The sequence below is a fragment of the Urocampus carinirostris genome, chromosome 1, assembly GCF_059441175.1.
Source record: "Urocampus carinirostris isolate Australia breed hairy pipefish chromosome 1, RoL_Ucar_1.0, whole genome shotgun sequence".
Classification (NCBI taxonomy): domain Eukaryota; kingdom Metazoa; phylum Chordata; class Actinopteri; order Syngnathiformes; family Syngnathidae; genus Urocampus; species Urocampus carinirostris.
The window spans coordinates 9,381,728-9,406,504 of record NC_142349.1 but is presented as its reverse complement, the minus strand read 5'-3'; the positions used below and the strand labels follow the sequence as shown (position 1 = coordinate 9,406,504).

At 40.7% G+C, this 24,777-nt stretch overlaps 1 protein-coding gene across 3 annotated transcripts in view; it reads left to right on the top strand.

Moving 5' to 3' along the window:
• The first annotated feature begins 5,564 nt into the window (after nucleotides 1–5,564).
• xpnpep3 (X-prolyl aminopeptidase 3, mitochondrial) overlaps nucleotides 5,565–24,777 on the top strand; it is a 29,522-nt gene continuing 10,309 nt past the window's right edge. For 2 of the 3 annotated variants that reach the window (XM_088324563.1, XM_088324709.1), the window contains exons 1-10: nucleotides 5,565–5,851; nucleotides 5,970–6,077; nucleotides 7,178–7,300; nucleotides 9,331–9,518; nucleotides 9,709–9,928; nucleotides 11,407–11,591; nucleotides 11,765–11,827; nucleotides 16,279–16,392; nucleotides 20,427–20,512; nucleotides 20,600–20,783. In XM_088324563.1, coding sequence (XP_088180689.1) covers nucleotides 6,008–6,077; nucleotides 7,178–7,300; nucleotides 9,331–9,518; nucleotides 9,709–9,928; nucleotides 11,407–11,591; nucleotides 11,765–11,827; nucleotides 16,279–16,392; nucleotides 20,427–20,512; nucleotides 20,600–20,783 — 1,233 coding nt within the window. In that variant the 5' untranslated portion in view covers nucleotides 5,565–5,851; nucleotides 5,970–6,007. The remainder of the gene's footprint in view (nucleotides 5,852–5,969; nucleotides 6,078–7,177; nucleotides 7,301–9,330; nucleotides 9,519–9,708; nucleotides 9,929–11,406; nucleotides 11,592–11,764; nucleotides 11,828–16,278; nucleotides 16,393–20,426; nucleotides 20,513–20,599; nucleotides 20,784–24,777) is intronic. The other variant, XM_088324636.1, reaches the window with a different exon arrangement.

Sequence of the window (24,777 nt, the reverse complement as noted above, 5' to 3'; positions counted from 1 at the left end):
GCGAGAGAGGAGAAATTCAATGCGTCAACGAGGCGGCCATTTTTCACATCGACGAGTAATCCATTGGCACACAGAAAATCTGCACCAAGAAGAGGAAAAGCAATATCCGCAGTGACAAAGTCCCATGTAAACTGCTGACCCCCAAAACACACGTCCACTGTCCGTGTCCCGTATGTGCGGATGGGGGTGTCATTGGAAGAAGTTAATGGAGGTCCATGTGTTCCCCCCCCCCCACACATTGTCCACAGTGGCAGGGAGGACGCTCCTCTGGGCGCCGGTGTCACACAAGAACTTTTGGCTGGAGATGGTGTCCCGGATGAACAGTAGCCGGTTTCTTGCACCTGCACTCACGGCCGCTACAGAGTGCAGGCCTTGAAGTTTCCCGTCGCGTTGGAGGTGCAAGGGGGACGGCACTTCTTGGCCCTGGGACCAAAACGTGCATGGTAGTAACACAGACCTGACACATTCTGATCGTCAGTGGCCGCGCGTGCCTTGCTGGCTGGGGGCGTCGCACTTGATGGTGTGTAGGTGCGTGTAGGGGCCAGCACCTCATGTGTGTATCTATGTGTGGCCAGGAAAAACGGGTCCGCTTCCTCTGCCAGTGCACGCGGATCTGTAATGGTTGTATTCGCAAGCGCCGTCTGGACATGCGGCGGCATGTGACGCAGAAAAAGTTCAGTGATAAGAAAATTTGGCTCTTCGGTGCCAAGCAAGTTTAACATCATTTCCATGTGATGGCCCTTAATCACAAGGAGTCTTAAAGGGCTGTACAGACCAATAACTAGTACAGACTACAGACTCTTGTGTCATTGGAAATACCGCCTGTTATTTTGTTATTAAAGCCACTGAGTGCATCATTGATCACATAGAGGGGCCTTACATTGGTGTCAGAAGTTTTGGATTTGCCGCAGCTCGTCTGGAACGCTCACAGTGTGTGGTTGACATGCCCGCATCAAGCTGCACCAAATGCAGTCGTCAAAACACATGTATTTCAAGCTCTCAGGACACATGAGGGAGAGGCGCTTGATCTCGCCATGGAGAGGGATGTTGGAGCCAATGGAGCGCTAGAGACGACCCTTTGCCCCGTTTCAGTGACGTCTGTGTCGGAGAGGGCGGAGCTCATTTGTGCCATCAGCACAACAGGAAGAGGGGAATGACCCTACAGCATGCCCTGCTGTCGTCTGGGGATGTGGACAACCGGGTCACCTGCTTCGCCGCTGCCCAGGGATGGCGAAACAGCGGGGAAACAAAAAGTGTCCATGCAGAGCAAACTACGCGGACCCTTCCAATTTAGCAGGAAATGCAACCTGCACGCGGAGAAGTTGTGTGCATTGACCCACACGTCCAGAAGTAAAATGTTTTTATGGTGGGCTGGACGAACGTGGGGTACCTCAGCCTTGTTCTCTTGCAGATGGGGGATGCTTCCTGCACAGCACTCGTGGACACTGGGTCTTCAGCCACAATCATGAGACCTGACGTAATTCCAGTGGGAACCGTCTTAAGACCGACCCTCACAGAACTGAGGACTTTGGCCAGCGAAACATCTCGGATAAGAGGAAGAGGGACATTTGTGTTCGTCCTAGGAGACCTAACAACCAATCATTAAGCCTGGGTGCTTGATGCGTGTATATTAGGCTGAGACTTTATGAAAGCTGCAAATGTTGTGGTGGACTTGGGAGCTAAGTTGCTCATCCTGCCAAGTGGTCAGCGTGAAAGTTGATTTCGGCCTCTCGGCAGGGTGCTGAGGGAGCGACCATCAACACCGCATTTTTAGAAGTAGCAAGTCCGCTGGAGGAAGAGCCAGTTGTGAATCCACAGCGATCAACAGAAGATCGGCAAGCGTTTGATGGGACTTGGCCAAGCCCAGGGCGGACCCCAGGGACTGAGTTGGTGGAAGATTTTTTTTTTATTTTACTCCTTGGACGAGGGACTTAAAGAGGAAGGCAGTGTGATGTCTCTTACTTTTGATGCTGTTGTTTGTGTTCACACATGGTCCCTTCAAGAAAAGACGTGTAGTGAGGGAAGGGGGAGGCAACAGATGCTTAGTGCTTTAAAGTCAGTCCTTGTGTGCACACAAGCTGTGTGAGTTCGACCAATAGTAGCTTTTGTGTGAATATTTATACCGCCTGTTATTTTGTGATTAAATTGGCAACGACACTTATCAGCAACTGAGTGCATCATTGATCACATTGAGGGGCATTACATTATATACTTGCTTTCTTCAAGTGAGTAGCCGAATAACTATTACATAATATTACACTTAATTAAGCTAATTTGGATCATTATTTTTTCTTTTTTAAAAATAAGGAAAGAAGTTATAACGTTGCAAATCATTGTTTTGCTGGCAGCTCATTTTTACTCTTTCTAAGTGTTTATTTTTTATGGAAAAACAAGACAGAATTGTAGTAAAACTCTAAAAACAGGTTACATCAAAGTAAAATGCAAGCTGAATAAAAAAAAATATATATTGACCAAAATAACCCGTGCTACCCTGTGAGCCACTTTGACCTCAAGAAAAATTTAGGCAATGGGATTGTGTAAACCATAGCTGGCTCAAGGCAGAACCAAGCTAAACGGCTGCTTAGGCCCCGCCACCACTAGGGAGCCCCCAAGAGTGGGTAACATTTTTGGTGCCAACATTGTCCCCATTGTCACTTTGTGTATCCATTCAAAAATGCTTTTAGAGAAAAACAACCAAAATACTACACATTAATTACAAAACTAAACATCAAATATAGTGCTTGAAAACAGGGACATCTTATATTATTTTGCTTTCATTCTGAAAATAAAAAGTAGAATCACTACAAAAATACTACTACAGTAATACTTTATCACAAAATACTACTACAGAATTATTTACTCCAAAAGGTACTACAAAAAGACAACTACAGTCATATTACAAAAAAATACTGAATAAATATGACAAAAATACTGCAATGGAAATACTACAAAAATCAAAGAAAATACTACTAGAATACTTCTTTGGAAATACATCAATTATACTTGTACTCAAATACAAAAAAATATATATAAACACAAAATACTATAATATAAAAAAAGTACTAGAAAAATAATACTGCAAAAATATTACTACAAGAGGTGTACAACAGAAATACTGAAAATTACACCTATCGTGATACTAAAAAAAATATCCTGTGAAAAATACTACAAAAATAAAACTCCAGGAACGCTGTACTACAAAAATACTTCTGTCACGAGGCGTGGTGGGGTCGAAGGAGTGATCGGACCAGAACGGAGGCAGGAAGGGAGAACTCAATTGCGTGACGATCCATAAGTTTTATTTAACAAAATAAAAGTTGTCCAAAAGTCAGGGACAAGACAAACAAAAACATTCTTACAATCAGAACAGAACGGTACAGAGTTCCTCCGGCACGAACTCAACAGGACAGGGCTTAACAGACGGAAAATGTTTAAACCTAAAACAGGACAAGGCATAACAGACCTGGGATTGTGTAGATATGTATAATGAGCCAGCACCCGCAAAGCCCAGAATCCAGCCTTAAATAGCAGACACAATTAGTTGAACTGCTTCAGCTGTTGCCCAGAGGGCGGGGCAGACTGGTCACCAAGGCGACCATGACAACTACAGATATACTACATATATACAACAAACATTATTGTTTGGAAATGCTACAAAATACAATAGAGATAGTACAATAATACTAAAAAAACAATACTACATTCATACTACAAAAATAATATAATCATAAAACTACTGTAATAATACAAAAATACTACACAATGACTACAAATTCACAACAAAAAGCGTCCTTTCGAAATACAACAAAAGTACTACAGAAATACTAAAAAATACTACTATGGAAATACTACATAAAAATACTTCAGAAATACTACAAAAATAGTACAAAAATAAAACTGCAGTAACAATACAAAAAGTACTGAACTTCAATAAAAATCAGACCTCAGAAATACTAAAAAACAAAAACAAAACCAACAGTAATAATTCAAAACAAAATAACAAAAAAAGTGCTTAAAACAGAGACATAATTTACTATTTTGCACTAATTGTGGTCGTTTCAAAATAAATTTGATGTGTAACATGTCACACTCCAAATAGTTGCCCACACCAAAAATAGAACACGGAATGAGTTTTAGTATTGATGCAAATTATCAAGTATTAAGGGGCCCGAAATCGAATTTTGCTTAAGGCCCCATGAAGGCTTGGGCCGGTCCTGATGTAACCTATACCAAAAGATATACGGTGTAACCGGTTTCAGAAATCAATTTCTGAATAGTGTAGCGTCCGAGAGACGGTTAAAAGAAAGATGGCGATTTAATAACGAATCGCTCTATTTATAAACGGCTACTGACCAGTGTTCCCTCTAAACTGCGTGCGTGCGCAATTGCGCACTGCTCGCACATTCTCAGTGCAAAAAAAAAAATCTAGCCAGCGCACAAAAATGAGGGCTCAAAATTACTAATTAAGAAGCGACTTCAGTCAAAGTTACAGTGCATACACGTGTTCCCCTGACGTTGTGTCCTAAATCCGGTATTTTGAAGTCGAGTCAAAGTAGAACGAAGTAGAGTAATGTTAGTAGAGTTTGTCGAGAACCGGCTTCTTCGGCTAGGCTCACTAAAAGGAACCGGCTCTTTCGGGTCCTAAACGGCTCTTCAGGTTGTTTTTGCTTCTTTAATCCCAACATGACCAAATATTATGTAAAATTATGCGCAAAATGACTAAAAGGAAGGGGGAATAGAACAAAAAAGAAAAAAAATCCAAAATGAAAAAGTAGTGAAAAGCTGAGAAAAAAAGAAACAAAAGGAAGAGAAAAAAGAAGGAAAAATTTAGAAAAAAAGCCATAAAAAAAGAAAAGAAAGAAATGTAGGAAAAAAAGTAAATAGAGAACAAAAAGAAAAAAGTAACGGCTCGGAAAAAATAAACTCAATGAGTTTTTTTAAAAGGAATTTTAAAAAAAGTTGAAAAAAAAACCACGGAAAAAAGAAAAAAAAGTTTGTGTTGCATTCAAATAATTTCCAATTATATCAAGTGACTCTTGTGGCCAACATTGTACTTCCATTAAAACATGTGATTAAGTACAGTTCTGTATCTTACAACCGACTAAATAAGCCCCCCAAAATGTTAAAATTATGCGACAAAATATGTCAGGAAATAAAAAGAAATGGATATCTTTGAAAGAATTGTAAGAACAAACAACGTTTGTAGGCAGTACAACCTTTGCAATAGTACATGAGTCAATTCATTCAAAAGAGAAAAATAATTTTGCATTGCCGGAAACTCAGCAAAATGTAACTTGATGTCAAGTTTTGGACATGATTGATAATTAATTATCTTGCCACACTTGAGATTATGGATGCTCACTGTTGTTTCAAGCGTTGCTCACCGACTTAGTTTGAACGCTCAGACCCGTGGAAAATTACAGGGAACATTGCTACTGACACAACTCGACAGTCGTCTGCTCTTTAAGTCCCAAACGCATTTTTCCCACTCACACACAACGTGCCTCTATCAATCGCTTGCCCCGCCCCTTACGTTTCTCAACTAACCAACATTCGGACTTCAGATACGTTCACGTGGCATGGGCGATAGGAATTTCAGAACGCGACAATACACGTTTTCATAACTAGAGTTGCCACACTATTTTTGACCGACGTCAAGCTTTGAGATTTTTTAATGAACACTTGGCGTATACAAGTTTGACAAACACTGTGTTGAGAGTCTTTAAATTCGTCGATACGATAGATGATACACTTATCAGACTTGAGATTCCCTGCAAGACAAAAGTCGGGGTATATTACACATTTTGGGGAAGGTTGTTAGCAACCGGCTAGTGAGATAGCAGTCAATTGAGTGATTAAATGAATTGTTGCTTGGGTTGTGTTTAACAGGCTTAACTATGGATGGTGTTGGGGTTTATATATGAATAACCTCTAAATATATCTAGTTTGACAACTTGTCTGTTCTTTAGCATGTGTTTATGACCTGGATCGTCGCGAGACAGCAACAATGATGTCCTCCAGTGGCGGTGTGTTCAGGGTTGCTGTCAGACTTTTTCCAAAACCAAGCAGGAGTACAGGTGATCATTATTTTAACTAAAACTGTTTAAACGGTAATCTAGAATACTTTTTATTTAAAACGTATGTGACCACAAATTATTAGATTGCGCAATCAATTGTAATATTCAAGGGAAAGTGTGTAATATTTGACCTCTGGTGTCGCTGCATCGGGGCCTGGATGGAGAATCCTTCCAAACCTGCAGAATTCTTCTTGGCTCTTAGGGTCATTAGTAGACCATCATTTTTCGAGTGGGAGCATTGAGCAGGAACATAGGGGAAATCAAATCAGAAAGATAACAGGGGACCAGCCCATGCAAACTTTTGTATGCTAGTAACAGAACTTTCAAGTCAAATGCTTAACGGATAGTGCAAGTTAGGTAAAACTGGAGCGATATGATCAAACTTTCTCGGCCTTGTCAAAAGTTTCACTGCCGCATTTTGAACTAGCTGCACATTTTTGATGCTAGAGATGGGGAGACCAGAGAGCGATACATTAGAGTAATCAAGCCGAGAAGTATTAAACACATTATTATAATCTCAGCATCTGAATTTGTCGGCATCGGACAAATCTACGCATTATTACGAAGATAGAAGAAAGCTATTCTAGTAATATTTTCACATGTAACTGAAACAACAGATAAGGATCCAATTTCACACATTGATTTTTGACTATGAGTGATATTACATTTGTCCAACAGGTTGAGATCATATGTGGTTCAAAAAAATGAATGAATGCCCTACTTTAATGTGTATGTAGTTTTAAACTTGTGATAAATAACAGTTTGTGTAGCTGGCCGTTATAAAGACTTGTATTTCTCAAATGGATACTGAAGTCCACCTTATCTTTGATTCAGGCAGTCATTCCTAAAGTGTCAGCAGAATAAAATTGAGTTTTCTTATATTGTGGTCAGATATTTGCTCATGACATATCCTTTGCGGCAATCAGCAGGACTGGACTTTCAGCTCCCCTGTGTTAAAAATGAACAAGAACATGAACGGTATAGACAATTAATGGATTTATATGGAAATATAAAAAAAAAAAAAAAAGATAAAAGAGTTGATCAAATGGATTATAAATTTGGCAAAGAAAAAATAAAAGATGTTTTGTCTCTTCTCGTAGGATGCTTGTGGTGTCCATGCAGGAATATTTCTGTGAAACCAGGAGATCTGAAACCAAAGCCAGTCCCTGCTCGCTATCTTGGCCAGCCAAGCCCTTTTACTCATCCACACCTCGTCAAACATGGTAAGTTTTATTTCTATTCCTCTGGTTTATTATTCAATCACGATATTGAATTGTCCAGTATCCCAAAAAATTCAAGCGAAGCACCAACAACCCAACAAACTCTGTTGGCCGGCATCAACTTTAAGCTACGTACCAGGGAAGTCCAAGCTAGAGCCTATCATTTATTTGCACCTAAACATTTGAACGCATTGATCGCTAACCATATTAGCTTGTGTAACATGTGTGTTGTGCACTTACGTTCTTTTAATGGCATAAGTCCAGCTCATGGCACCATGTTCTTGGAAAGACGGTAGTTAAGTAAAAGTCAGAGATGTACGTTACAAACGTAGGCTCAAAAAAGGCTCATGACGAATAGACATTTTTGCATCACATTATTTTGCAACTAAATAACTGCTCTTTTTTAATTGAAAATCGAATTGCTTGTCCAGAGTCCATTAAGTGAAGTGCATTCTTCTCTTCGTAAAAGATGGCTCTATCATAGCATTTGATCCTAATCTACATCAGGGATGTCAAATATGCAGCCTGCCAACAGATTAATCAATAGACGAATGAGCCACGATGACCTGCAGAATTTTGTATGTCCACTAGATGCCGCAAAGCCAGGCGACACAGCTTGGTTTGCTGACTACCATTAATCAACCAGAGAACATTTGAGTGGGTGTCTTTGCAGAATTATAAAGAGGCTTTAACTCTTTCTATAATAGATATGAAATCTAACAGCAAAGTTCCCAAATTCAGGTAAACATTTTCACAAAAGATTAAAAGCAAAACAAGACTTTTAAATCATCATCCATCCACACATTAGCTTTCACTTATCCGGGGTCGGGTCATGAGGGCCGCAGCAGTGAAGCCCAGACCTCCCCAGCCACTTCATTCAGCTTATCCGGCGGGATCCCGAGGCGTTCCCAGACCAGCCTAGAAACGTAGTCTCTCCAGCGGGCCTCGGGTCGTCCCCGGGGCCTCCTGCCGGTGGGACATGTCTGAAACACCTCCAGTGGTCATCCTTATCAGATGCCCAAGCCCCTCTATTGACTCCGCTCAATGCAAAGGAGCAGTGTCTCTACACAGAGTCCCTCCCAGATGACTGAGCTTCTCCCTTTATCTCTAAGGGAGAGCCCAGCCACCCTGCGGAGAAAACCAATTTCAGCCACTTGTATCCGGGATCTTGTTCTTTCGGTCATGACCCAAGGTTCATGACCACAGGTGAGGGAAGGATCGTAGATAAACCGTTAAATTGAGAGCTATTCCCTTTCGGCTCAGCTCCCTCTTCACCTCGACTGACCGGTACAGGGTCCACATGACTACAGTCGCTGCACCGATCTGTCTGTTGATCCTACCCTCACTTGTGAACAAGACCCAGAGATACTTGAACTCCTCCACCCGGGGCAGGATCTCATCCTCAACATGGAATGCTCATGCCACCCTTTTTCAGCATTATTATATCAATCTTTTAAATCATTTGTATTTGAATAACTTTTCTTATGCTAGTTTTTGTCGCGTTCCACTCTGCACGAAATTCCCCAGTTGAATGAACTGTGGTTGGAATTAATTTAAATATTGTTCAGCTTTTTTACATGAGATTAAAGCTTAATGGAGGATAAAATATTGAGTAAAAGCTTTTAATAATTGTATTATCTAATTTTAAATCCCCAAATATTAATTTAATTGTGAGCCTCCGTAAACACCCCCAGCCCTCCAGCTAAGGCCCACTTTTTATGCCATTGATTTACTAGTCTGGCCCCCTGAGAATGGTTTTTCTTCCAAGTGGCCCATGATTTACATATCCCACAAATTTTAATTGTAAAATGTATGACAATTACTCCTAAAAATCAAGTAATAGAAACTTAAATGTAATTTAATTTGCTTTTAAGTTTTGTATATATGAGAAAGCGATTTGGATTGAATACCTTTTTTTGCCCTTCACCCTTTTAGGCATTTTGTTTGATTTAGGATACATTTACATGTGCACACATATAATTTGACTGCCTGAAATGAATGAATGAATTGAAACTATTCTGTTTGATTCTTAGGTGAGGTGACACCTGGCCTGAGCCAAACAGAATATGAACTCCGTCGGCACAGACTTGCCGCACTGATCGAGGCCCAGTCTGAAAAACTTGGACCGAGTGCCTCGTCTAGCACTCATTTGCTCATTGTGCTTTCCCATCCCACCCGCTACATGACAAATGACATACCTTATCCCTTCCACCAGAACCAGGTCTGCTTGCATGTATATCGAAGTATTTGTGAATTTGAAAGTGTGGGTCACCTCTATTTATTTAGGAAAAAAAAGTTTCAGTCTCAGGCTATCACCATATTTACTAGGCTCTTCAGACAAACTGGACACATTTTATGATAAAAAATGTGGTACTTATTCTGCCAATTAACCCGTTGTAATTTTTCACCAGGACTTCCTTTACCTTTGCGGCGTCATGGAGCCTGACAGTGCTTTGGTTTTGTTTGGGAAAGGACGGCCGGACCAGGCCATCTTGTTCGTACCTCGCAGAGACCCAGGCAGGGAACTGTGGGATGGACCAAGATCTGGGAAGGATGGAGCTGCTGCTCTGACTGGCATGGAAAGGGTTCATAGCATAGAAGAACTTGGTGTGGTGCTCAAAAACCTTAAGGGTATGTTGAGTTTCCACATGCATACCTTGGTTTTGGACATTTCCAACAATTTGACTGCATGAGAAACATTGTAAAAGATGCATGATTCGCATTTAAAACCCCGTGATGAGATTTTCAAATGCATCAATAGGAATGCAGAGATTTCTCCAGCTTTTATTTCTTTGTTTTCTCAACTTGCTTTGTTCACTCATGGTTGTGTGCTCTTCCTTTAAAAAATTATGTATGTTTTTGTTTTGTTCAATAAAATAGAAGACTGAATTGTAAGTACCATACCTGTCAACCTCAGCCAATTGCTCCCTTGATTAATGATTGCGATTCACCTTATTAAGTGATGATGAACCTTGCATACATAACACGGTACCTGTTTACTTCCAACAAGACAGACTATTTAGAAAAAAAAGATAATTTGTTTAAAAACAAGTTGATTTGATTGACCAAATAAGCAACACCAACAATTCTTTCAGTATTTTTATCCGTTCTTTCTTGACTTGCAGTAAATTTGGTGTTGTTTGTTCCTTAATATTCATTAGCAATCCATGATGTCTTTGCTGCTGCTACCAGTGACCAAGACGGCCCGGGTTAGAGCCAAATGGGCAAGCCGCGATCGGTTTAACAAAAAATAGTATTTTTTTTTCCTTACAAAAATTGTTATATGGTGTACACGATTTGAAATGAATAAAATAACGTATAAAATACGGAGAAAACGTAAGTTTGCAGGTATGATTTACCCGATTGGGCTTAGTATACATTTCACAGCTGTATTTGCTGCTTCTTTTGGCTAAATTTTATATTTTGTAAATAAAAAACGACTGTATTGTCTGACTATAAGGTGCACAAAAAAACCAGAAATTCGTAACTGCGGCTTATAATCCGGTTTGCTTTATAGACCAGTAAATACAGTTAATGAAATTGTGAAAGCTTAAGTACAACAAAAAGCGCAAACCCTTTGCGAATGAATGCATTTATTTTATTTCTGTTGATTTGATTCAATCTGTATCTTTTGTTTTTAGAACAACCCGAACTTGTACCAGCTGATCTTCCCTCTCGTCTCATAATTATATTTTTACACCCCTAGTTGAAATGTAATAATTATTCTACACATTTTAAACCACTGGAAAACATTAAAAGTGTTGGTGTCATTTTTCTCTTCTCCAAAGAAACCATATTAAAATAAAAAATATATTTCCCTCCCCCATTCTTTTTATTTTGTTTGTTTTCTGAATAGCGCCAGGGAGCCACTCAGCAGAGCTGAAGAGCCGCATGCTACTCCACGAGTTGCCAACCCCCACTTTGTGTTCTATGAAATAATTCTTTAATATCTGTTTTTTTACCCTGCAACCCCTAGCAGCGACAGTAGTTATAATTTCATGCCTTTGAAGTGCAGAAATTATTTCACAAGACTATTTTTGAAGGTGCTCCTTATAATCCTGTCCGGATAATACGCTAGCTTAATTCTATCTACTGTCTTCGTCCTTCAGGTTCTACATTGTGGTATGATAATTCCCAGCCATCCAACCCCCGACTCCATCAAGCACACATCAGTCCCGTGCTGGAGGCGGGGCCAATGCCACGCCCCCTCAGTCCCCTCATTCATTTGCTCAGGGCTCTTAAGAGCTCATCAGAGTTGTCCCTCATGCAGGAAGCAGGGCGCATCACAGCACAGGTGAGACATGAATTCAATGTAAATGTGATTAATTGTATTCATACGTCATTTGGATTTGTTGGAAGTCTCTGAAATGATCTGAGCTTGAGGCTTTGCTCTTACCAACTTATTTCTTCTTGTCCTACTTTACATTCAGTTTTCACATAATCAGTTCATTACAACTTAACTTTCAGGCTTTTAGGAGGACTATGGCTTTTTCTCATGGAGATGTGGACGAATCTGCACTCTTTGCTAAGGTGAGCGTGGCAAATTAAAGCTCTCCCATTTGACTCTATTATCTGCTGAGTATACATAATAGTGAGTTAGTGTTTAAGAGTTGGCTCTTTTGATTTAGTGGTCCGGGCACGATTCCGGTTGCATACAATGCTGAGCAAATGTTATTAGCGATATATGTCGACTTATGTATCATTGCTCAATTATACTACAGAAAACCTCCGTATAACATGTACCCAACGTTGACTTTTTAGAGGGTAAAAAAGAATGTGTGTATACACGAATAAATACAGTACAAGCAAAAAATAGGGCAAACTATTTTTCTCTCTGCGTGGCCGAAACCACCAAACCAGTACCAAACGACCCATGTCCCATGTACTGGTCCGCATCCCATGGTTGCATCACTGTTCCAAAGTACCAATATATTAATAAAACCTAGTACCTAAACAACCGTAAATACCAAAAGATACATGAAACCTGTACCTAGACAATAAAAATAATTTAAATGTGAAAATAATTAGGATTAAGCATAGTAAAGATAAAATTCAAAATTAGTTTTGAACCATTTACTGTACCTTTTGAGCAGCAATTTGATGGTAGACTTTTGTTAACTCTTCTCATATTTCGCAATTATTTCCTTCTTCAACTTGATCTCTGTTCTGTTTTCCTATTATCCCTCCCCTTGTCACTTTCTTGAGACCCATTATTATCATCGACAGAATGCACTAAATCAGTGGCTGACAACCACCGGCCTGCGGACAGGCTGGCTCCACCTTTTTTTTGGCTTGCCCTTGTTGTTGAAGGTAAACCTGTAGCCGCTGCCTTTTACTGTTCTTTTTTCATCTGGACGTGTCTCTGCAGGCACAGGTGTCCTGACTGTGGCCTTAGTTGTCCCCGCGTCCGGCAACTTTCTGCGGGAGCTGCATTCCTGCTGGTAGAAAACTAGGGCTTTTGCCCGGGTTTCAACCGATGGCCATGCTTTGGCTACCATCCAGGATAAGTCTTTTGCTGGTTTGGCCCGGATGCTTGATGTGGAGCCGGCTGTTCCCTCCCTGACCGTCTCCCCTGAGGAGACCCTTCATTAAGCTGTATGTTGCCCCCGCCTGCAGTGTTGGGTGACTGATGGCCTCACCAGCACCTACGGCACCAGGCACGCATGTTGTGTTGATTGGGTACTTCTTGGTCCTGTCTTCCTCCCTGTGTGTGAGGATGGTGTTGAATGCTGCTCTCACATCTTGTGACGCTTTCCTCCAGGCTTTTTCCCTTATGTCTTTGGACCTCAGCTTGGGCCTGTCCTTTTGTACGCTGCCAGGTGTGGCTGGTGCAGTCTCCCCTGTTGGTGGCTTCGAGGGGAGCTCTCTGCAGGGTTGCTGTTAAGCCGGGGGAACTTTTTGGCTCTGCTGTTGTGGGTGTGCTTGAGCGTACTATGAGGGCTCACGAGAAGAGGCTATAGCTCTCTATGCTTCATGTGAGGTTGTCTTCGCTGGGTGGGTCTGAGGTTTCCCCTATGTTTGGTTACCCACGCTTTTACCCGAGGTCTCACTTCGCCGGGAGTTGTGCCGGAGCAGGTGTAGCCCGCGCCCGTTTGGAGGTCTGCCCGCGGCCCGGCTCGTCTTCTGGTACGACAACAAGTGGAAGTTGTCTACGGCATCGTGTAGGGGCCGTGATCTAGGCCCGATGGCCTGTTTGTTGGCCGCCATTTTGGATTTTCTGCGATGGCTCTTCAATGAGGGCCGGGTTCAGTCTACCCTGGGGTTGTATGTGGCCACTATTTCAGCTCGACACACCAAGGTTGTTAGTGTCTCTGTGGGAATCCGTGACCTAGTGTCTTTGCTTCTCAGGGGCGCTTCCCTCTCATCCCGTCCTGGACCTCCAACTGGGGCTGGGGGTCTGTGTCGGCCTCCCTTTGAGCCGCTTGCTGGGGCGGACCTTCGATGCCTTTCCTGTTAGGCCGCGCTTTCTTTTTCTAATGAGTCCCGTATGACTGCTAGAGCATCTTGTTACTCTGAATCCTCGTGTTCTCTCAAGAAAGCTCTGAAGGTGACATACCTGTGGTGATACTGGAATTTATAGACATCCCTGATGACACAGGTGTGGTGGAGTGATTAATTTTTGGTATTCATTTCTCGAACTGCGTATGCATTAAGGTAACATTCAATGCTTGAAGCGTCGCCTCTGGCAGTCGTACAGGACTCAGTTACATTTAGAACTTTTGACAAAACATGTTACAGTGAGTAAAATAGTGTGATGATGAAATAAAATCAAATACCTTTTCACATGTCATCAACAGTGCTCTCATTGTTGCCATCTGGGCTTGATTCCCATTCACCTGCTTCTGTGAGTAAAAATAGTGTCACGAGGAGATAAAATCTGATGCTTTATCCCTTGTCATTAAGATCCATAGTGATGTACTGATAACACCGTGGATTTAGGCTTATTATTGCCATGATAATGATTTTTTTTGTTATTGGTACTATTGCTAATGTTATTGGAGGGCCAGGCTGTGAGAATAATGTCAGACATTGAACTGGATCCGGGGAACAGAAAGGGTTGCGGACCACTGCACTAAGTCACTATTCATTCTCAACACGAGTACTGTAATTAGATTGACGATCTATCTCAAAATAATGCTACCCCATTGGACAACAGTAGCCAAGATGGCTGCTCATCTCATTCGGCCACGCATTCGAGTTTTTTAGGGTTTGTTAGAATACCAAAGCATAAAATACTTGCTTTTCCTGGTTGAATACTGATTCTTTTGAATAGAGTCGTTGAGGTACCGAGGTATTACTATTTACACCACATAAGAAGCGTGTGGAAGAATTCATGAACAATAAGTTTTAGCATGCATGTAAAAATAGTCTTCAATCGTGATTAAATGGAAAGATGCAGTCTTCATGGTCAGTTTTAAAATGAGTCTAACAGTAAGGAGGTGGTTCTGGTGAATGTTCCCTGGCAGGTGTCTTTAAAATTCAACCTAACCATAGTGTGCATAGAAAAGGACCAGTTACTTTGTTTTATTTAACCAAACGTTTTTTTCACCTATTGTAACAATGTTGTACGGATTGTCTGTATGACTAAGACTTACAAGAGGAGTGTATCTTTTCATGCTCTTTTAATCCTACATCCAAGCTCACTGCCATCTTACAACGCACTCCAAACACAGGCACATCAGTTCCGCCTATTGGTTTCTTTCATTTTTGCATAATCTGCCCCTTTCTGCGAGTTACCCATATTTCTTTAACAACATCAACAATAATATCAATAACTGATTTTTATTAAAAACAAGTTATTACAAGTTTTTTTTGTCACTTAGCTCAAGTGTGCTGAGAATATCATCAGTTTTATCACACATTGTATTGAAGGCGAAGGACATTCCGATGTCTTGTTGCGTGTTCTTTTCTGGGAACAGACCGAGTTTTCGTACTTTGAAAAAAATAGAGTTGGAGAGAAGCAATGCAGTTGAGGACTCTTATTCAAAGTTTCAAATATAGGTAAAATCACAGTGCACTCCAGACCAATTGATGGAGATGTATTCTCCCACCAAAGGCATGCCAGAATGTTTCTCTCCAATTGTGAAAAGGTTGTACATGCAGCAATACAGACACTCAGAATTCAGACTTAAAATTACAAAGCAAAAAACAGGAACTCCCTGTACAAGATTAGTAATGCACATTGCTGAGTCTTCAAGGTTATGTGATAAGGCCATTTCTTGAAAGTAAACTGATCACCAAGTAAATACTTCCCTAAAATATGATGTGCATTATAATATAAAAAATGTCATTATCAAAGTCATGATGTGATGATTAAAAAATAAACTTAATAAAGCTAGAAAACTCATGTGATAGTGATTCTCAGTGACTTATTTTCATAATCTAACAGTATATACTAAATAATGATTTGATAAGCATCACCTTTTTGGTCAAGTGCAGCAGTAACTCGAAACCTCTCAAATCTCCGGACGCAGTTTGGCCAGCTTGCAAAGTCTGAAAAGTCAATGTTCTCTGGAGGGTTTATTGGGAAAAGGGAATCCGTCTTCTCCTTTGATCCTCTTATGTGTCTTCTTTTTCAGCCCAACAAAATATCAAGGATCACTCTCAGTGCATTCTTTAGTTGCGTTAAATCCTTATCAGCTTGATTTGTTCGTTGTCAGCAACCCTCTACTACTACAGTTTCTAACTACTAGTTAGATAGCCTCTTAGATCCTCGCCAATCAGCAGACTTTTGTCAAAACGTGCGGTTTTGCCTTGTGGAAACGTCCTCTCCCCGAATCGAGGTGACTGGACTTGGCACTTCTATACATTGTCTGTATGACTAAGACTCGCGAGAGAAGAGTATCTTGTTATGTTGCTTACTTCCTACATACAAGCTCACTGGCATCTCGCAACACACTCCTAACACAGGCACATTAGTTGCCCATTGCTTCCTACCAATATTCCAACACTAACCACAGAACTTCTCATTTAAATTGCAGTTTGATTATGAGAGCCGGATTCATGGGGCTAATTTTTTGGCCTACCCACCTGTGGTTGCCGGGGGGAATCGTGCCAATACACTGCATTATATCAACAACAACCAAATCATTAAGGTAATTGTAGAACCAGGTGAGTATTTAAAGTTCTGTATGGTGTTTTATTTCAAATTTTGATATCTTCATCATTAGTGTTTAGTCAAGACATGTTTATTTGTAAAGCCCCTAATCACAAAGTTTCAAAGGGCTGCACAGATCAAAGACTATTGCAAACTACAGACTAGTATGACACCATCCCCTGATCTCAAACCTACATGAGGGCAAATAATACGCAGATATTGTCAAATAAAATATGGGTATTCATATGCGATAGAATAGAAGTGTGTTTTAAGCTTAGATTTAAACATTTCCACTGAGGTTGCAGATCGAATCTCAGGGGGAAGAGCATTCCACAGCACCGGGGCCCGAATGGAGAACGCTCTCGAACCTGCTGATCTTTTCTTGGCTCATGGGATCACTAGTAGACCAGCATTTTCAGAGGGAAGGCTCCGGACCGGAACATAGGGGGAAATTAAATCTGAAAGATATGAGGAAGCAAGTCCATGCATGATTTTGTATACTACCAACAGAACCTTAAATTCACATCTTAAGCTAACAGGGAGCCAATACAGGTTAGCTAAAATCTGGATAATGTGATCAAACTTTCTTGGCTTAATTAAAAGCCTTGCTGCAGCATTTTGTACGAGCTGAAGGCTCTTGATTTTGGACTTCAGCAGACCGGAGAGTAGTGCATTACAGTAATCGAGACTGGAGGTAACAAACGCGTGAATTACAATCTCCGCATCTGACTGAGACAGCATAGGGCGAATTTTAGCAATGTTGCTAAGATGGAAAAAAGCTGTTCTAGTAATATTCATAACGTGTGTTTGAAAGGGTCAAATATGACACCTAAATTCACGGCATTTAGATGGACCAATAACTAACATTTCGGTCTTTTCAGAGTAAGGGCGCAAGATGTTGAGTGAGATCCATTCTTTTATTTCAGTGAGGCAGGCCCCTAAATTTCCACAGTTTAGTGTGGCAGATTCCTCCATTGGAAGATATAGTTGAATGTCATCTGCGTAGCAATGGAAACTGATATTATACTTGCGAATAATGAAATGAAATGAAAATGAAATTATCTGCATTTATATAGCACTTTTCAAGTCAAGACTTCCCAAAGCGCTTTACAGTGTGCTTCACATTTCCCAATAGTGGCCGTGCAGCCATGTAAGGCGCTAACCTGCTTATAATATCACCTAATGGAAGCATGTAAATGCTGAAAAGAAATACTGAATCCCGCGGAACACCACAGGTAACACTAAAGGGCACAGATGTCCTTTAGACATATATTAGTACCATATTTTCTGCACTATAAGGCGCACCGGGTTATAAGGCGCTCCCCCCAAAAATTGTTTTTTCATACATAAGGCGCCCCGGTCTATAAGGCGCTACAGCGGGAATGTCAACAAAATTGTCAAATAGTTCAGTCAAACGTATTAACCGCTTTACATCCCGACGGCTCGCAAAGAAGCAAATACGTGTCTTAGACACGTACGGACACGGTGTCTGTACGATGTCACCAATCACTCAAATGCGTCATTCCACATATCATTAGGAAGGTTAAACTCTTGGAATTCAAGAAATGCCAACCATTTGTTAGTTTCTAATTTATTTTTTGCTGGCTACTGTGCCAACAGCAAAGTAAGAATTTCATTGTGCAGGGAAACGTGGTTCTTGTATGTGCATATGACAATAAACGCATTGAATTTAATTGAATTGAATTTAAAAATAGAGTCATCACAGAAACTTCAAGATAAGTCTGAAACAAGATACTGGGAATATATAAAGCTGCGGTAGCTCACCAAAGTCTTCTTGCAGCCATCATATTCAATAATGGTACGCAACCATTGTCCTCTTACATCCGTGCGTGTATTAAATTCAACAGTGTAAAATATTTGCATACTCTAAAAGACGCAATAATGCCGACAAATAGAAGAAAAAATCCGCCGAGAAGCATCGATGGACGTTGCTTGTTGCTCGCTGTCTGTTTAGCCCCATAATTCCTGTTTACAAATACAGACTAGTAAAAAATGTTTTCTCCAGGCCGTAGAGCAACCTAAAATGTGATTTACATATTTTTCGACCAATTGCAGGCTTTGTTTTACGCACGAGCCTGTAAATGCTAAAAAGGACCCACCTCCTTTATCTCCGAATAACTTTAGCCAATAGTGACAGATTCAAATGATGATTGACACATTAGTCAGGAAATGAAACGCTGTTGTATATATATCCCAGCATACTCCGCGGACTACTTCTCCTACGGGGGAAAATCTAGTCGGACGCTGCTTGCCTTAGTTGTGAAACCTAGCGAAGTAATATTGATCATATATAAGGCGCACTGTATTATAAGTCGCATGGGCAGCCTCTGAAAAAAATAAAGCATTTTAGGTGCGTCTTATAGTGCGGAAAATATGGTAATTACTGTAATAACTTTAGTAGACATTCAAAATAAGGCAGGATAACATAAATGGATTTTGAACTTGCAAGGACCGAAAGAGTAGTTTTCAGATAATAGAATCCCATCCCTTTCTAAAACCCTTGTCTGAGCCCCCTCTTTTTATCAAATCTTCAAGGTTACAAAAAACAGACCAGCCCTAAAGGGTGTGGAATCAAAGAACAGCAACATGATTGGCCGATAGCGACAATGCTGTAATAAAACTATGAACAACAAGAAGTCAAAATAAGGAACTGGCATCCTATTGAATCTCCTTCACATTTTATCCAATATTAAAAACAGAATAAACTTGTCAGTCAGGAGACTCCAAGCTTTTTTCAAGCTGAAAGTCACTTTTTATTACTATTTAGTTTGATATGTATTTCAAAAAAAAGATACCATGCTATTACAATGTTTTTACTATGTTATTACCAGGTTAACTTTTGGAAGAAAAGTTAGACTCAACCACTAAAAATCATTCTAATAGAAAATCACAATGACCCAGCACTAGCCAACCATATTCGCAACAGGTCGACGGGTACCTCAGCTGTCCTGAAATTAACCTGACATGCATGTTTTTGGCCTATGGGCACCACGTTGGAGAACATAGTGAGCAATAAAAAAAATTGCACATAGTTTTATTCTTTTTGGATTTTTTTTTCCCAGTTTATGGGTTTTTTAATTTTCGTTTTTTTTTCTACAAGGAAAAACAGGACTGAAATAAGCAGCACTTTTTGCTTTCTGTTGTTTGGGCAATCAGCACGGCGGCGCAGTTGTTAGCGCGTGTGCGGCACTGTTCTGAGGTCGTGAGATCAAACTCCTGTGTAGAGTTTGCATGTTCTCCCCGTGCTTGTGTGGGTTTCTTCCGGGCACCCTGGTTTCCTCCCACATTCCAGAACCATGCATGACCGGTTAATTGGCCCTAGGACTGAATGAGCGAGCGAATTGTCTGTCCCTGTGTGCCCTGCGACTGGCTGGCAACCAGTTCAGGGTGTCTCCTCCCCACTGCCCGAAGATAGCTGGGATGGGCTCCAGCACCCCCGCGACCCTACTGAGGATAAGCGGTGCAGATAATGAATGGATGGATGTTTGGGCAATATTACTTAAAAGGACACATGTTTCAAAATCACATTAAATGAAATTATTAGTCACTCTTCACACAGTGAATTGATGTATAAAATAAATAGGAAAGGTGAAAACATTGCCCACCAAAATAACTTTTGTTCAAAAAGTATTTCTCATTTGGTTCAAAGGTAAGATGTATATATATTTCAGTCAACAGTCAACTCTGAAAAGCTTCTTTTCAAAAGGCGAGAGGCCCTATGAGTAAAGGCAGATGAGAAGAGCAAAGAAAAAACATTCAAAAAGTCCCTGTAAAGAAAAATTAGGCACCAGGATCCCTACTTACGGGGTTATCATGAGTCATTCACATGCTTGGGCAATCTGATGAGGCTATGATGCTTTCAAATCTGTTTTGCAAAATGGAGAGAAAAGTGAGACACCCACAGTGTTTGTGTTTAAGTGACTTTTATTCATGATGCACTTTTATATGTCTCATTATGTGGGCATATAAAACTGCTTTGTATGAGTCAGGTATTTTTTCAATCTTCCTAAGGATGGCGAAATGGTGCTTCTTGACGGTGGTTGTGAATATTTTGGCTACGTCAGTGACGTCACCCGAACATGGCCAGTAAATGGGAAGTGAGTTAATCAGTGTAACCCTAAACCTAATTGGCAATTTCTCTGCAATTGACTGTTGATTCGAATGAATGTTCCCGCTCCTGCCAGATTCAGTCCACCCCAGAAGGAACTTTATGAAGCCATCCTGGAGGTCCAGCTCTCCTGTTTATCTCTGTGCTCACCGGGTGTTAGTCTTGACCACATTTACAGTACCATGCTGGCCCTGCTAGGAAGACAGCTTAAGCGTCTTGGAATCGTCAAGGCCGGTACCAGCGATTCTGAAGTGTTCAAGGTAAAGAAATATTTTAGGATGTCATTTTAATGTATGTTGAAATTCTACTGAGTGAGGCTAGTTGTTCTGCCATAATTACAGTAAACCTCGGATAAGTCGGACTCGCATAAGTCGGATTCTCGGATAAGTCGGACAAATTGCGTGGAACGTTTGTTCTCTAGGCTTTTCTGTAGTATTACACCTCGCATAAGTCGGATTTTATAAGTCGGATCCTCGCCTAAGTCGGATGGATTTTTCCGTACAATTGACCCTTTTTAATGGTTTTCGCCTCTGATAAGTCGGATCGGTATCAGGTCGCCTAGGACATCTCCCAAATGCTCTAAATTTCAGCCTCCAGTGGCAGTAAGCGATGGAATTTTCCGGGAAGATTTTCACTCCTCACAGATTTTCCGGGAAGATTTTCACCCCTCCCAGATTTTCCGGGAAGATTTCTTGATGTGACGTGGCGTTCCGTGATTGGCAGAGGCTATTCATCAAACTCCTCCTCAGTGTTGAATGATAGCACTCTCAATCACAGCACGCGGTCATAGAACAAAGCCTCGTAATCATAATCCCATTGTTTCTTATTACAGTAGTGCTAGCATTCAAATTGAATTTGTGTGAATTTCTTTGGACTTCCTTGCGGTCTGTGCGGTCTACGGTGTGGCGATGGCCTCAAGTTCTAAAACCAAAGGCAGGAGTCTCAAGACGTTGAAAGACCGCCCCCGAAACTCAACGACGCCTACAGTGCACTGCGCACTTTGAGGTATTACGGCCTTGCTGCATGCCCAGAACTCGAAGACCTTGCCGATCAGATGGAGACGTTGCTGCTGAAACAATCCCAGTTATCTATGCAACAAACCAAAATTACAGACTTTTTCAAATGAGTACAATGTAACTCCGAACCTAACAGACTTACGAATCTAACGGACGATGAATCGTACGGATAAAATTACATAACCAGTTCATATACAGTGTATTATTAACCATAGTTCATATCAACCATGTTCATGTTCATTTTAAGAACTTTTTTGATAATAAATCACGTTCATGTTACAAGATATCATTGCTTGGTATTTCATTTTACATATACAAGTATGCACTTTTCTAAGAGTTAAATTTCTTCTTAGTTCGAAATTTTGCGACCTCGGATAAGTCGGATCCTCGGATAAGTCGGATGAAAATGACCGGTCCATCTGGATCCGACTTATCCGAGGTTTACTGTAGCTAGTCCATTTTGGGGGGAAGAATGTATATGTGTACATCTTTCCATATGAGGTGCGATATGTGTAACGTTGGATTTTGAAGTGGAATGATTTTTTTTTTTTTGACTCATTGATAGAATGATTGAATGTGAACGTCAACTTGAGGTAAAAGGTATTTACAGTTTATATACATACAATATGAATACATTTGCCAATACCCTCCCCATAATGCAGGTTATTTCGGTTTCACTTTTCTTGCTACTTCACTTCTTTACATCATACTTTATGTTGTGTTCTGCATTCTTATTGGCTAAACCAGAGGCCAGCAACGGGCGACTCTGGAGCTGCATGCGGCTCTTTTACGCCTCCTAGTGCTCCCATGGCGGTTTTGAACAAAAGTTTGATAATGGAAAATAATATTGTTTATGTACGAGGAAAAACATGACATAGATACACAGTATACATTATATACCAGGGGTGGCGAACACGTGGCTCTAGAGCCGTACGGCTCCTGGCCAATAAGAATGCGGCTCTTTGCCTCAACATATTTTCTATATACTGTGGCTCTTTGCCTTGTTTCATGTTTAGTTTTTTTTGTGTATTGAGGGTGGACACTTTCCTTGAAATCAACACAAGAACAATACTTGTTGTATTGTAAGGAGAGGAGTGTGTTATGGGAAATAATGTTTTTAATTGTGTGTGTCTGTCTGTCATGGCAGGTCAGTGCGTGGTGAGGCTCTTTGACTTTCACTGTTAAAAATTTCGGCTCTTTGTGTCAAACTTGTTCGCCACCCCTATATACAGTAATCTCTCGCTACTTCATGCTTCGGTTATTGCTGTTTCACTGTTGCGGATTTTGAATGGAATTGTCGTTATTGTCACTGATATCAACATATCAATGAAAATAAGAAAATGGGGTCTGAATGATATTTAGAGATTAGAACCATTATATATGTATGGTTTAAGCCAGGGGTCGGGAACCTATGGCTCGCGAGCCATATATGGCTCTTTCTATGAGTACCTGTGGCTCAGAGACAAATTTGATTGCATGCAAATTTTCTCCATCTCGTCCAAAACATAAGCTATTAAACCTGTTCAGATACACGCAGAGCCAAACCAAACCTACCAACGGAGCAGTACTTCGCAGTATATATAGGGCACGTTTTTCACTACAATTTACAGTCAAGGTGTCACAAAAAAAAAACTTGTTCTGGCTGTACAACACTAAATAATCCGTTATATAAAACATCACTATATTATCTGTCTTCAGTGTTCAGATACCTTATGATGAATCCACAGAACAAACTATGAATACGCCAAAACACCGGAAGAGAACTTAAAGTTTTTTGATTGGGTGAGTGGGAGGGATGGGTGGAGCTATGCAAAAAGTGCAAGCACTCCCTCCCATCTCTCGCCCTACGCCGTCTGCGCCATAGATAAGCACATCAGGCTCCCTGTTTGCAGAATGTTGTGACGTTTTTACAAAATAACTGCTTACATCTGGTTTTGAAACCAATATGTATGAAAAAAAGGGTCAAAATGAGTTTAACCGATCTTGAGTAATTGCAAGAAAGAGACAAGTTTAAAGTGGTATGGTTGTTGATTTTGGGACACGGGCTCTGGCATTATTCTCTTTTCATAATTTTTATCAAATCATCAAAAGTAAATGTGCTGAAGACTAAGCTTTTGTCTGGGGCGCGGGTTTAGCAATTTAGTAAATTTGTCTCATAATATATGGTGTGGCTCTTTCCCAAAATAAAATTGATATATTTTGCTTTTATTACTATTAATATTATTATAATTATTACTATCATAACTGTTATTATTAGTATTGTTCTTATTATTGTCATTATTATTTGTTTTTTATATTTAGTGATAAGTAGCATATAAAGTTAATAGATGGGTAAAACTAATATTTAATTATTATAACTATTATGTGGTGTGTGAGAAATATTTTGCAAAAGGTAAGGATGTTTATGAAAGAGTTGATAGAGAGGCGGTGTGGCAAGTGATGGTGATGTATGGAGTGGGTGGAAAGTTGTTGGAAGCATTGAAGAGTTTTTATATGAACAGCAGAGCATGTGTAAGAGTGGGGAGTGAGACAAATGAGTGGTTCCCTGTGTTGACTGGTGTGAGACAGGTGTGTGTGATGTCACCATGGCTGTTTAATGTGTACATGGATGGTGTGGTGAGAGAGGTGGATGCAAGAGTATTTAGCAGAGGTGTAGACATGATGGACATAGTGGAACAGTGTGGCAGGTAAGTCAGTTGTTGTTTGCAGATGACACAGCGCTTGTGGCTGATTCTGAGGAAACATTGAGAAGGTTGGTAACGGAGTTTGGAAGAGTATGTGATAGGCGTAAGTTATGTGTCAATGTTGGGAAGAGTAAGGTGATGAAGTGTTCACGGGATGGAGAGGGCATGACTTAGAAATCAGGTTGCATGGACAGGTGCTGGAAGAAGTTTAAAGCTTTAGGTACTTGGGTTGTGATATGGCTGCAGTTGGTGGAATGGAGTGTGAGGTATTGCACAGAGTGAATCAAGGTTTTGGGTGCTCTGAGGAGAGTGATGAACAACAAGAGTATGAGTATGGATGTTAAGAGGGGACTGTATGAGAGTGTGATTGTGCCGACTGTGTTGTATGGTGCAGAGACTTGGAGCCTGAACGCAGATTTAAGAAGGAAGTTGAATGTTTTCGAGATGAAGTGTTTGAGGGCTATGTTAGGAGTGACAAGATTGGATAGACTGAGAAATGAAATTGTGAGAGACAGAACTGGAGTAGTCGTGGAACTGAGCAAGTGTGTTGATAA